General features: G+C 33.3%; 6 protein-coding genes across 8 annotated transcripts; 1 reads left to right on the top strand and 5 right to left on the bottom strand.

Annotated features, from left to right (window-relative positions):
• Positions 1 to 510: 510 nt before the first annotated feature.
• Positions 511 to 1382, bottom strand: F10G2.1 (UPF0376 protein F10G2.1). Its single transcript, NM_072466.6, has 3 exons — positions 1236 to 1382; positions 755 to 1165; positions 511 to 707 (listed from the first exon to the last, which is right to left on the bottom strand). The coding sequence occupies exons 1-3, from the start codon at positions 1371 to 1373 to the stop codon at positions 651 to 653; spliced, it is 606 nt and encodes a 201-aa protein (NP_504867.1). The 5' UTR covers positions 1374 to 1382; the 3' UTR covers positions 511 to 650.
• Positions 1383 to 2157: 775 nt separating this feature from the next.
• F10G2.2 (DUF19 domain-containing protein) lies at positions 2158 to 2767 on the bottom strand. Its single transcript, NM_072465.5, has 2 exons — positions 2455 to 2767; positions 2158 to 2406 (listed from the first exon to the last, which is right to left on the bottom strand). The coding sequence occupies exons 1-2, from the start codon at positions 2692 to 2694 to the stop codon at positions 2287 to 2289; spliced, it is 360 nt and encodes a 119-aa protein (NP_504866.1). The 5' UTR covers positions 2695 to 2767; the 3' UTR covers positions 2158 to 2286.
• A 1165-nt stretch (positions 2768 to 3932) lies between these two features.
• On the bottom strand, positions 3933 to 5543 carry clec-7 (C-type LECtin). Its single transcript, NM_072464.5, has 4 exons — positions 5320 to 5543; positions 5136 to 5277; positions 4942 to 5073; positions 3933 to 4896 (listed from the first exon to the last, which is right to left on the bottom strand). Exons 1-4 carry the CDS (start codon positions 5518 to 5520, stop codon positions 4118 to 4120), a joined length of 1254 nt encoding a protein of 417 aa, NP_504865.1. The 5' UTR covers positions 5521 to 5543; the 3' UTR covers positions 3933 to 4117.
• A 636-nt stretch (positions 5544 to 6179) lies between these two features.
• On the bottom strand, positions 6180 to 6707 carry F10G2.4 (uncharacterized protein; the record flags this gene model as incomplete). Its single annotated transcript, NM_072463.3, has 1 exon — positions 6180 to 6707. The coding sequence occupies one exon, from the start codon at positions 6705 to 6707 to the stop codon at positions 6180 to 6182; it is 528 nt and encodes a 175-aa protein (NP_504864.1).
• A 1842-nt stretch (positions 6708 to 8549) lies between these two features.
• srx-92 lies at positions 8550 to 9897 on the top strand (the record flags this gene model as incomplete). Of its 2 annotated transcripts, NM_001028612.1 has the most annotated exons (7): positions 8550 to 8612; positions 8659 to 8822; positions 8868 to 9100; positions 9165 to 9331; positions 9471 to 9598; positions 9644 to 9718; positions 9762 to 9897. In NM_001028612.1, the coding sequence occupies 7 exons, from the start codon at positions 8550 to 8552 to the stop codon at positions 9895 to 9897; spliced, it is 966 nt and encodes a 321-aa protein (NP_001023783.1). The 2 variants fall into 2 exon arrangements, with proteins under 2 accessions (NP_001023783.1, NP_001023782.1); NM_001028611.3 differs by lacking the exon at positions 8659 to 8822 and having other exon boundaries at positions 8570 to 8612; positions 9171 to 9331.
• A 247-nt stretch (positions 9898 to 10144) lies between these two features.
• F10G2.10 (T20D4.11-like domain-containing protein) lies at positions 10145 to 11720 on the bottom strand (the record flags this gene model as incomplete). 2 transcript variants are annotated; one of them, NM_001307840.1, is made up of 4 exons in its annotated part: positions 10145 to 10225; positions 10294 to 10599; positions 10647 to 10739; positions 11583 to 11720. In NM_001307840.1, 4 exons carry the CDS (start codon positions 11718 to 11720, stop codon positions 10145 to 10147), a joined length of 618 nt encoding a protein of 205 aa, NP_001294769.1. The 2 variants fall into 2 exon arrangements, with proteins under 2 accessions (NP_001294769.1, NP_001294770.1); NM_001307841.1 differs by lacking the exon at positions 11583 to 11720 and having other exon boundaries at positions 10647 to 10682.
• Between the last annotated feature and the right edge of the window lie 342 nt (positions 11721 to 12062).

Here is a 12062-nt window from a genome sequence, read left to right as displayed (position 1 = left end):
TGGAAACATTGAATGAATATGACGACGATGAAATTAAAAAGATATTTAGACGAGAAATGATGACCGTTGAAGTTTGGCAACTTTTCTGCATTTCAACTGATTTTTCGAAATTATTTCCCGGCATTTTTGAACATGAAGATTATTACCTATCATCAAAATGAATTAAACTGTTCATCTGCCCCTAATTTGTAGCATGAGACGTACACATGACAGATAATAATTATTTTATTTGAAATAGAATGTATGTATTATCATCATTCGAAGAACTTACTGAAATTATACATCACGAAATTCCTTCCATTCCGTCTCACTGCATGTTTCCGTGATCTCCTTCTTCAAAAAGTTGTCTTTTTCAAAGGGATTTTCGCAGGTCTTCTGGATCATACTAAAGGGTCTCAATGCAAGTGGGGAAACTGTTGAGCCATGATATACTATAGTTGGAAAAATATTTGAACCAATAGTTTTCTGATTTTTAGTTGTTTGTCATAGATTCATTTTGCTGTTAATTTTATATACGATTATTTATTCTAATGAATTTTTTGACCACAAATCAAATTATGTAAGAAACCATTCTAACTTTCAGATGTTCAAAGTTCATTGGTGAAATTAAATTCATACATTCAAAATTGCAGTCAAAACTTGGAAACATTTCATTGAATGTTTCTGAAGTCGCATTCAAGCAGAATGTTGCTGATTCCGATAAAATGCTGAAATTTAATATAGTATTCTCACTAAACTTTTTTTGAATTCTTACATCACGGAATCCTTTCCATTCGGTTTCACTGCATTTTTCTGTAATCTCTTTTTTCAAACAGTTGTCCTTTCCAAAATAATTCTTGCAAGCCTCTTGGAGCATTTTTTCCTTCTTTTTCTCGTCAGTTTCCTCGTCGATTGCATCAGGGAACGGGTCCCAATTTTGGTAGCACGTGGAATTCTTGTTCTCAAGTTTTTCGGAGCAATCCGCAAAGTCTTTGGCAACATAAACAACAGCATCACAGTAGTTTTTAATCATATTGTTTATTTTCTTCTCGGCCGGGTCTTCTGGACCACACTGGAGGGTTTCAAAACAATTAGCGAAACTGACGCAAGATTTTTCAAATTCATTCACTTGATTTTTATCGTCCATGTCAAGTTTTTCAATTTTCTGCGCGAAATCGGCCATGCGCTGAAAAAAACAATAAATAAATTAGTGTATAAGTTTTGAAATTGAATTAATAGCTAAATTTCAAACGTACCAGAACACAAGCGATGGCCTGAAACCCCTCAGTCTTTGTGCAGTTGGAAGCTTTTAATTTCTCTGTAGCCACACTTGCTCCATATGTAGAACCCAGGAACAATATGCCGATGATGGCAAGTAGAAGAAAATGCTTCATTACCTGAAAAATATACGTTCGATGAAAAGCGAGAAAATATAGGGTTTTTTGTTTCTTGTTTTTTTTTTTGAAAATTTATAACTTTCGACTATTTCCGGTCATTTCTCTATTTTTTTAATGGTTTTTTCTCAATAAAATCAAAAATTCTTCTCTCCGTACATTTTAACGTGAAGAAACGACTAAAAGCGCCGAAACAAAAAACATTTTTCGCAAAATGAAGTTCTGTGCCTCGAGCGAAGGGGATCATTTCGAACAGAACAACAACTGTTCATTACAAACGACATGATAAATAATGTGTGTTGCAAGGGATAGGGTGCACATCTCAAAAATGACCCAAATTTTTTGAAGAAGTGTGGGTAAGCATGATAGCAAGATATTCTATAAAAGCGGGTATTAAACTAGGGTATGCAAAAACTAGGGTCAGAGTTGTCAGAAAATCTGAAAGAAACACCCAGAAAATTTTGGCAGAAGCCTGTGACCAAAAAACACTCGACAATAAGTTGGCGAGGTTTGACAGAAAATTTCCCTCTTTTTCTTGGATTTCTTGCCTTTTTGACAATATTTTTTTGATATTTCCTAGAAATGCCCAAATTTCAATAGTTGAGTTTTGATAGTTTGCTCAATTTTTCCCAGTTTTTCGTGTTTCCGCTTTTTAAATGAGCATTAAAATTTGTTAATTTCTTTCCTTTTTTTGCTTCCTCCAGCAAACATCGCTGCTATCTCGTATCCTCGCTAGTGATTTCTACTTTTTGTTAGTACCTAAAACCGCGACTCATTAATTGTAAATATAAAAATTTATTTGACACAAGAAGCAAATGAAAACAGATCCTATCAACTATTCTATTGGAAAAAAATAATGAGGTAGAGGCTATTGAAGTTATTCAAGTAGCATTTGTCAGACCGTGTTGTTGGCTTATTCAATTTTTTTGAGTGAAACTTTTTGGCTTTCAAACTCGTCGAATGTAATTGGGGTATTGCAAAAATTGGTAAAGCACAAACACAAAATTCCCTCTTCTCCCAATGTGTTGTCGATCTGAAATTCGAAAATGTTAGTTTCGATATTTTTTTAATTGAAACTTACAACTTGTTCACAATATTTTTCTTTGTTTTGGCTTTCCTTGTTCAATTTTTCAGTGATTTTCGACATCTTCCAACCGAACGATGCCACGCGAGATTCAGCATGGAAAAACGACAGGCAAGCAGCTATTTTGTCCGATGTTTTAACACCTTCTCCGCCTAAATTTTTCTCGTAGCAAATGAGTGCTTCCAATTTAGAAATAGCAATAAAGAGTGTTAGAATCAGAAACGACTTGGAAGACATTCCAAAGTTTGATTCGATTGTCAATGAGCCCTGACCAGCAACGAGAAGAAATCGAAGAGTTTAGTTCGTGTGTGGTCAAACTCCACCCATTCGAGTAATAGATAGAGATACATGTTTATCGGGAGAGTAGAAAAATGAATGTATTGAAACAATTCCTTGGTGAGTAGGAAAAAACATCGGTCACGGGCGGGATAACGCGGGTGAGAAGTAGAAAAATTAAAGAAGTTTCAGTAAAACATCTTCAGGAAAACATTTGTGACAACATTTTATAAAAAGAAAAATGAGGCCACTTTTTCAGAGATCGAATGAGCAGAAACGCAGACAAAAAATGAGCAAAAAATTAAAACATTTTTTTATTTTTTGTTTTCAGATTTTTGATACCTTGTAAGTCTTAGTCCGCTTTTTTGTATTCCCTTTCTATAAATATCATGCGTTCATCATTCCTATTGGTTTTACTTGGAATTGCATTTTGCCAAAAGGCATCTTGGAATAAAGCAACTGCAAATGAGAGGCTCGATGATGCCATCACAAATGAGTTCAATGTAAGTTTTCTTTTGAGAATAAATCAAGTACTTTTTTGAATATAGGTAACCGATATGGATGGTAATGGGCTTGTAACAATCGAAGAAATTCGGGAATACTATGAGAATCATTTGAACAAATTGAGCAATGAAGGAATTGACTTCATTGATCGAAACTTCCACAATGAAAAATCAGTTGATATTGACAGTAAATTTTACTCTAAAATGTGGATATTTTGGCAAGCATTTCGAATTAAAATTTTTAGTTTGTACAATTTTCAAATGCATCCCCACATTGAAGTTTATCAATTTTTAGAATTTTTATTTAAATTGCGATGCACAAAAATATAATTCTTCAAAAAATTTATTATTTTAAAAAATTATTATTTTCGAAAAATTTATTGATATTTCATCACTGAGCCTTGCCAGAAAATTATAGACGCAATTCTATCAGTGACTACAAAACTGTTTTTTAGGTTTAACATTTCAATTGGTGCAATACGAGTAGGGGTAGGGTAGGAAAAACAGAATATATAAATTGTAACAGTTTTGAAATATTTTTCAGCGTACCGAAAACTGGTGAAGGAATGGTTGACCGAGAAGAAAAGCGTTGAGAAAATTCTTGTCGGCCTGTTTGGAAACAGAAGAGAGCAATTACAAGAGAGCTCATCGTCGACGGTGTCTTCTTGAATTTTTTTTATCAATTCTTGATTCAAACGTGTTTTAAACTGTTTATCCATTGAAATTTAATGCAACAAATATTTGCAAGTATTTTTATACAGAAAAAATACATGATTAATATGATTTGTTTTGATAAAAATTCGCAAGTTTGTATTTACGCGATGCATAATAAGAACAAAACAAAAAAGAAACTTGAAATCTATGCCAACAAGTGTAAATAACTAGATTAAAGGAGCATATGATGTATATCTAGCACTGAATCCCTGGCCACCGGTATTTCCATTAAATACCACTAGCAAATTGTTCGAACTTGAAATTAAGCTAAACGGCACCAAGGTTCCACTATAATTTCCAATAACCGGACTACTTGCCGATTCTCCATCGTAAACTATCACATAATCAGAAGTACCAAGGGAAAATGGTGCAAATCTCAGCAATATGTTATATGATCCTAGTGTAGACAATTGGTACGTGCAGAATGCATTGTTATTGTAGTTACGTGGGAAGTTGGGAGATGTGACAACACCGGGAGCCAATAGATTTGTGGAATTGCAGAAAGATGGATTGTCTTGAATAGGAGATATAGTTACAGATGGCGGTGTTCCAACACATTGCAGTCCCGCAGGGCGTTTACAAATAAAATTTCGTTCGTCTGTACAGCTAGCGCCAAACCAGTATCCTGCTGCTACAGGACTTGGAGGCCTAGTGGACATTACCATGCAGTCCCCACCGCGTGGCCCTGTTAAATCAATATTTTTGTATTCCCAAGGTAAGCCATCGACCCATTGATAAACATTTGAAGCCGGCCATGTTGCACCAATTCGAACAATTGTGCTCGATGGATAATGCTGAGCCACCGTAAGAATGTATCTGTTTTCATTAGCAGTGTGAATTGTTGCAAGATCCCCGCAAAACTGCTCACAAGTATTTTGAGCCACTACAAACGAAGCTTCTGCATAGTAATCATAGCAATACCCATTGTAGTTGTAAATGCAACTGTCTGTAAGTGAAGAAGTTTTTATATAAGCTGCCGAAGAGTACATACCAGAAAATGTAGTTGGTAACTCGCACATGAATGCTTTCGAACTCAGATCGCAATTTTCAGTCAACCATTTTCCTGTCAATGCACCTTGTACGGAATAGTAGACGCATTTTCCAATGTCAACAAGTGGGAAACCTAAAGGAAAAATTAGTTTCTTAAAACATCAGTTAATACAAATGCTATGTTCAAAGTCTTACCACTTGCGAAATTATCGTATACATCTGCTGAGCCCGTCGAATCGTCCCATAAACATTTTGAAGGATCATTACCAAAACAATACAGTCCGATCCATAATAATGAAGCTGAAGTTCCAGCAAATGTAGATATTGCATGATTATCCTAAAACTAATATGAAGCCCATGCACATCTAAAAAATCTTACATTTTCATTTTTCACAGTTACCAATGTGGCTCCATATTTTCGACATGTTTTCTCAGCAGCAGAATGATTCGCTGGGGTTGTAAATAGTTTCAAGCATTTATTGTTGATCAGTGTAAATTCATTGGTACATACTGGTACTTTTGAAGAAGTTACAGAGTAACTGTTGAAGAAATAAAACAGAACGAAAATCAGCAAATGCATTCGGAAAATTATTTGAAGGAATGGCAAAAAATCGTTATCAGAACTTTTTTTTAATATGTAAGAGGATTATTTAGAAAAACGAATTAAATGAAAATTCATAAGACTAAAAACCGGAAGTTACGAATTCAAGGTTACCTAAGTCAAGTCTCGTGTTTTAAAATTTAAGAAATGTTTAATAGGCGTAGTGGGCCACCTCTGCATGCTTTTTGAGAAGACTTGTGTGCAATTTGTTGGTTTTTTAAAAATGTTTTTCTAATTCTATATTGACCGGTTCCTTTCAGCTCTTTTCAGGTTGAGTGGTGAGTGTAAGTTGGGTATGAACACTGGACAATTCGAAAATAAAGCCCACGCAATCCTTATCTATCACGAATGGAATTAAAAAAGCAAAATTTTTGATTTTCACATGACAAACAGTGCAGACAAATAGAACTCTAAAATTATCTATCAATTTCTATTTTGATTTTCCTGAACCTTAATGCTTACTTACATATTGTGAGAAACAGTGATTTTAAATTTCGTGAAATTTTATTATAAACTTATTTACAGTTAACAAAAATGTTATTTCCATAATTTATTTAACCAGAACGCACACAAAACACCAGAATTATTAGAGGAAAGAAAATCGGGTATTACAAAAAAGGACAAATTTGCAGAAATTATTACTTATCAACACAATAGTAATGAAATGAGATTGTTGGATTGAAGCAAACTCGTCTACGCTTGGTGGCAACAGGACCCAACTTTGAAAGAAGCGAGTCACTAACACAGAATGGGTTTGGAACCAACGGAACAAGAGCAATAACTGGTTTTGGCCTCTCTTCATCTGAATCCTGTACATCTCGCAGACGACGGATCTTCCGGGAACGTTTCTTCTTCTTATTGACTGTGATGTTGTTCTCATTGGCATGTACCTCCCACGTTCCGACACTTGCAAATAGGTCATCATTTGTTGAAGTTGCAGTTGTGCTTTGAGAAGATGGTGATTCAGATTTAGCATTTTCTTCGTCAGATTTCCAGGTTTCAACTAGCATATCCGGTGAAGAGCTCGCTGGTGAGATATTAAATGAATCATCACGTTGTGGGGATCCAGAAATGGGGGAGACTTGTTTCAGAGAACTCATTGAAAATTGAGCATCGTAGAAAGTCTTTTCCTGATTGGAAACAATGTTGGAATAATAGAAAGACATTATTACTGGATGTAGGAACAAATACAGGCACAAATTTACAGTAGTAGAATAAGGAGTGAACAACCTGTATATAGATAGACAAGAAACAACAATGACTTAAAACAAAGGTAGGTCGACGCTGCTCTAGCCGAGAATATCGATTCAATATCTAGGTCAATGGTGTGGAGATGGCCTGAACCCCTTATTTCGTCTTATAGGAAGAATATCGACTACTTTAAATCGACCTTTTCGAGTATCGACTAACATGAGAAATTTAAGGTCATAGCAATGGGGAGGGTGGAAATGATGACTTACTTACCCAAAAGGACGCATGCAACATTGAGGAGTTTACTTTGAAAACGCTAGAACTACAATTTGTATTTCATGAATTTTTCATTTTGGAAGTTTTTTTTATTTAATTTAATAAAGTAGTGAACTTATTGTCCAATGTTCAACTTTTGAAAATTCTAAGGGTAAAATCTTTCTATTGCAATTCTACATTTTCTATTGGAAACACATAAAATTCTTTCCCTTGAAATTGAATCCAAGATATAATTTTTCCAAAATTTTATAACAACTGAAACTATTCAGAATGTTTATTCACAATATGATTATATAACTTAAAATTATAATTTATTATTTTGTAAGTTGTATTACTATTTTTCATTTTCTAATTATATTCGTATCGCAAGGTGTTTACTGTCATCCTCTTATTCTAAGAATTTGATAATTATCTAGCTTAGACATTTTGTTTTTCACGTGTTTTTAATCTCTCATGTAAAACCAGCCATTGGTGTAAATATTAAAGAGAAATGAGATAAGTTTCGGGTGAAAATATATATGAAAACATATTGTTCTAAGTCAGTTTCATTGAATTTATGAACATTGTGTTTGTTAAGAAAATCTTGTCTTGAACCAGACGCTTGGAAAATTACTAGAATGTGAAATATGATTCGCCTTTTTTTTCCAATGTGAGAGAGGTAATTTTTTTTAGCAAACTATTAGTTTTGAACTATTTTTCAATGATTTCGGTTACAAAAAGTAACAAAAAATATATTGTTCTTTTATTCTCTTTCTTGTTTTGATGATGTAGAAACTTTAATTCAGTTGTTTAAAGTTTTAGTATTTTAGAGCAACATCCTTTTCACCCAAATACGTCTACATGACGTCTCACATACCGTTTGATTGCAATTTTTAGATTTTTGAAAATCAAAAACATAGAAAATGGAAATCCATGTAATTTGCACTGTAAAGTATCGAGTGTTGTATCGCTCATTGTGATTTTTTTAAATTCCGGTTATGGTTATCCTGTTATTTTTCTTGGAAGTTTCTATGTGGTTCATGTTTTGTCCTTACGTGCAAGGTACCACAAAATTTCTAATTAAGGCCGTAATTCCAAGGATCAGAGTTGATTCCACTAATACATGTTTTTGCACGCCTGGCAAAATTTTAAAATTCGACGCACTAGCTTAAAGATAGCTGACATATTTTCATATTAGTTGGCATGAAACAATTTCCCATTTGTCAAACTATGCAATTTAGAAACCGTCATCAAATTAACATCGCTCCCACAATGACAATTTTTGGCACGTTTCTGATATACTTTGGAAGCAAGGAACATAGTTTCATAATTTTTCCATAGATAGAGTCAGTTTCATTAGCATTAACCAAAATCCGGTTTTAAAAGAAATTCGATAGGTGATGCCAGAGTTGGATTCAAAATGTGAAAAATATCAATTTTTCATATGAAGATAAAAATAGTTGGAACTATATTAGTTTTTTATCAATACATTTACTCCTTGCATGCCAAACTGAATGTGGGCTTGCTAGTTTCCCTAACACTGATCTTTGATTTTCAGAAGTATGTCACAAGTGTACAACTATACGGATCCTGTCAATTTGGGTGTAGCATTCTTAATGGCAACGGTAAGTAAACCACTGCAACCTTTTTGAAAACAGTATAGCTTTGAAGATAGGAACTTTTGGCGTTATCTGTAATTCCAGTATAGTCTGCATTTTTCTGAAAGAAAAATCTGAAAAAACCGCGTTCAACACAATTTGTTTCTTTCGGGCCACATCAAATATCATCATCTTAACAATTGCGTTTCTAACCAATTTTTTGCCGAAAACTTTACTGTGAGACATTTTTTGCAGAAGTTTCAAATTAAAGTTAAATTTCAGCGGATATTCTCCATACCCAGATGTGATTGAATCTTGGCTTATCCATATATCACATACATTGTATCTTGGTAACGAGTATCAAATCGTTTTAATTGCAATCAATAGATTTTGTGCAGTATTTCTTCCAACGAAATATGCGACAATTTTTTCGCTATTTAACATTACAATCATTTTGGTTTTTATCTACATTTTTAGGATCGCGAAAAAAATATATGAACTGTTGCCAGAGTCCGGTAAGTATATCATTATATAATTTAAACAACTAATTAAAGTTCATTATAAAAATTTAACTTTCAGCGAAAGGTTGCCATGCACTATTCTCGACAAACTCTCTTACCTGGTATTTTAGCACTTCTCCTGGATGTAATTCAACTGAAAATGCTCTTGAAATGATCAAATGTACTTTCATAATGATGGCGATTTTGAATTTTATTACTTTTTTGAAGATATTACACTCTTATAAAGTAAGTTGGTAGCGAAAGTCATAATTTTGTTTTTTTTTGTTTATGCTTTTTTCGTTTGTGCTTTTTTTTTGAAAAAAAATAATTTTAAAAATCCAAGACAGCATATACATATTAATTTTGTCACTCATCATTTTTTCAGAAGTCAAGGAAAACTGAAACAGTTGTGGGAGCAAGAAAAAGAATGTGTAAAAATATTTTGTGTTTTCTACAAACAATTCTCCAAGACTCACTATATTTTATTGATATGACTTTTACTTTCAAACTGAGGTTGATCTAATGATTTTCCTTTTTTTAAGCCTCATGATTTTTCAGTTCCTGGAGCACTAACCGTATTTGGACGTATTTCAGTGGAACATTTGTTTGGGAATGTTTACACTCTTTTGATGGGTATGCACATCTTATATTTCCTATTAATTTTATCAAACTTCAGATTCATCATGATAATTTTCAACGAAAGACTTTCATTTTTGAAAACAAAAGTGAAACATATAAATATACTCCCAATAGTCGGTGGACATTTACGACAACGACTTGTATCACTAACAACATTATCTCATTTAAAATAAACGATAAACATATTAAAATAAATAAATAAATAAACATATTATACAAATGTATACTTAAGAAACAAAAAACAAATATATATTTTCGGCATTCACCGTCAACTTCTTGCTCAAGTTCTCTCAAAAAAAAAACAGCGCGAAAATTGCGCGATTCAAAGTTTTTAGCATTTTGAACATGAGTGAACCTCGTCAAGTAAAGTCGTCAAGTACTCTTAAGTTACTATTTCTATAACCATACAATAAAAATTCATTAATGATTATATCGAACTGGAAAAACGAAGACGCCTCTGAAGTCGCACCCGTAAATTTGCTCTCCAAATGCCTTGGCACTCTAAAAAAAATGCTCATTCGTTGTTTTTATCATAAAAAGAAGAATATGTTCTAGTCTATCAGGATTACCTTCTTAAAACTTCTCCATGCCTCCACAGTACAGTAATCAATAATTTCGTGTCTTATGCAATCCCTCGGTCCGAAATAGTTTTTACAAACATCTCGCGTATCAAAGTTTTCAAGGATCCTTCCATCCCCATCAATCCCAAGAAACGGATCCCAAGAGTAAAAACAATCAGAATTATGAGCTTCCAATACTTTAGCACATTTGACAAATGAATCTGTTAGAGCAAACATTGTATCACGATATGCACCAACACGATTTCTTATTTTAACATCTAGAGTTGTACGGCAAGGAAGATTGTCAAAACATTTCTGAAATTTTTTGAAATTTGAAAACCGATTTTTTCAGCTTTGCGAACAATAATTCGTTCCGCTGTCGAGTTGAAGTGTGACATCACAGCTGGGTTATCAAAATGGCGTTCATGGAATTTTCTGAAGAATCCAGAAGTTTTCTGAAATTGTAGTAAATAAGGAGAATCAAGATTTTTGATGCCCTGGGCTCGAAATATTGCAAGATTGAAATTGTTGATCTAGTCAGCGACCACTGCCACTTACAGATAATTTATTTGCTCAGCTGTAACTGCTTTGTTGAACTTCTAGAATGTAGCAAATATTTTGCTTGATGACTAACAATTGATTCAATAGAACCATTAGATATTGGTCATGAGTTAAAATTCTATAAATACCAGTAAAAAAAGAAGCGCATTAAATGGAAAATACATTCATATGGCAAAAGCACAATACACAATGTGGAAAATATAAATTTTTTTGAATTTTCGAATTTTTTTGTAGACAACGAATTAGTACGATTTGCTTTTAAAAATTTGAAGATGTGCAAGTGGTACTATGAAGTGGAACTAGAAAAACTACAAGATCCAATTTTCAAGTTTCACAAACCTGATGGCAAAGTAATGTTCAAAAATCCAACTGATAAAAATTAAATTAAAAATCTAACATAGATAGAGATTGTGAATAAAACTCAAGTAAGCCTGGCGTTTTTTCCTACAAATTTCTTTTTTTAATTTTCCCGTTTTGTATCAGCTATTCTAAATCAAATTATGTTTAGAAAAATGCCTAGTGTATTTTCATTGGACACCCGAAAAAAACATTTATCTAATAAATTAATCAAGCACTTATTAAAAACTTCGAAAAGGGGGAAAAATCTAACATCAATTTCAGCTACTAGGCTAATTAGAGTAGTGACTCTTCAAAAAAAAGAAGAGTAAGATTCTATTATTAAAAACTCTAACAATAATATCAATTTTCCTCCTTTATAAATTTAAATTATAGCTCACCGATAAGCAATATGTTGATAGATTTTTCTGCCACCTGGCGCATATTGGATCTTCCGCCCAAACAAAAATAAACGCAGTTAGAAATAAAATAATAGTAGTGGACAATGAACAATTCGAAGAAAAAATCATTTTTCTCATGTTCCGAAATTCAGGCTCAATATTTTCCCGACTGGCCTTTTTTATCAAAAATTGGAGCAATTTAAACCCACTGTCAATCGAAAAAGAACAGTTGTGAAAATGTGATTTATGACGGAGACCAGTGGTTCAAAGCAAAAGCAAGAACATAACAAAAAACTAAACGGAAGATTCTCGGAGAACTCCACCTGCAAAAACAATAAGTTCAAATTCTCCACACTCCCTCGTGTTGATTGGTGCTAGACTTTCAGATGAATCTTGGGGGATTCCCTGGATCAAAGTGAAGAGACAACAGAGTTGTGAGAGACTTGGTCTGTGATGACTTTCTGGAAATCTGAAAATAAA

The sequence above is a fragment of the Caenorhabditis elegans genome, chromosome V (assembly GCF_000002985.6).
Source record: "Caenorhabditis elegans chromosome V".
NCBI lineage: Eukaryota > Metazoa > Nematoda > Chromadorea > Rhabditida > Rhabditidae > Caenorhabditis > Caenorhabditis elegans.
Note: the sequence above shows the minus strand (reverse complement) of the source record. Positions and strands in the feature narration are given on the sequence as shown.

Coding starts and splice junctions, on each gene's coding strand:
- F10G2.2 (NM_072465.5), bottom strand. CDS start 2,694: ATGTCTTCCAAGTCGTTTCTGATTCTAACACTCTTTATTGCTATTTCT. Junction 2,407..2,454: donor AAAAATATTGTGAACAAGTT/GTAAGTTTCAAT, acceptor TTCGAATTTCAG/ATCGACAACACATTGGGAGA.
- F10G2.1 (NM_072466.6), bottom strand. CDS start 1,373: ATGAAGCATTTTCTTCTACTTGCCATCATCGGCATATTGTTCCTGGGT. Junction 1,166..1,235: donor AGGCCATCGCTTGTGTTCTG/GTACGTTTGAAA, acceptor TGTTTTTTTCAG/CGCATGGCCGATTTCGCGCA. Junction 708..754: donor AATGGAAAGGATTCCGTGAT/GTAAGAATTCAA, acceptor ATTAAATTTCAG/CATTTTATCGGAATCAGCAA.
- clec-7 (NM_072464.5), bottom strand. CDS start 5,520: ATGCATTTGCTGATTTTCGTTCTGTTTTATTTCTTCAACAGTTACTCT. Junction 5,278..5,319: donor TAACTGTGAAAAATGAAAAT/GTAAGATTTTTT, acceptor TATTAGTTTTAG/GATAATCATGCAATATCTAC. Junction 5,074..5,135: donor ATACGATAATTTCGCAAGTG/GTAAGACTTTGA, acceptor TTTTTCCTTTAG/GTTTCCCACTTGTTGACATT.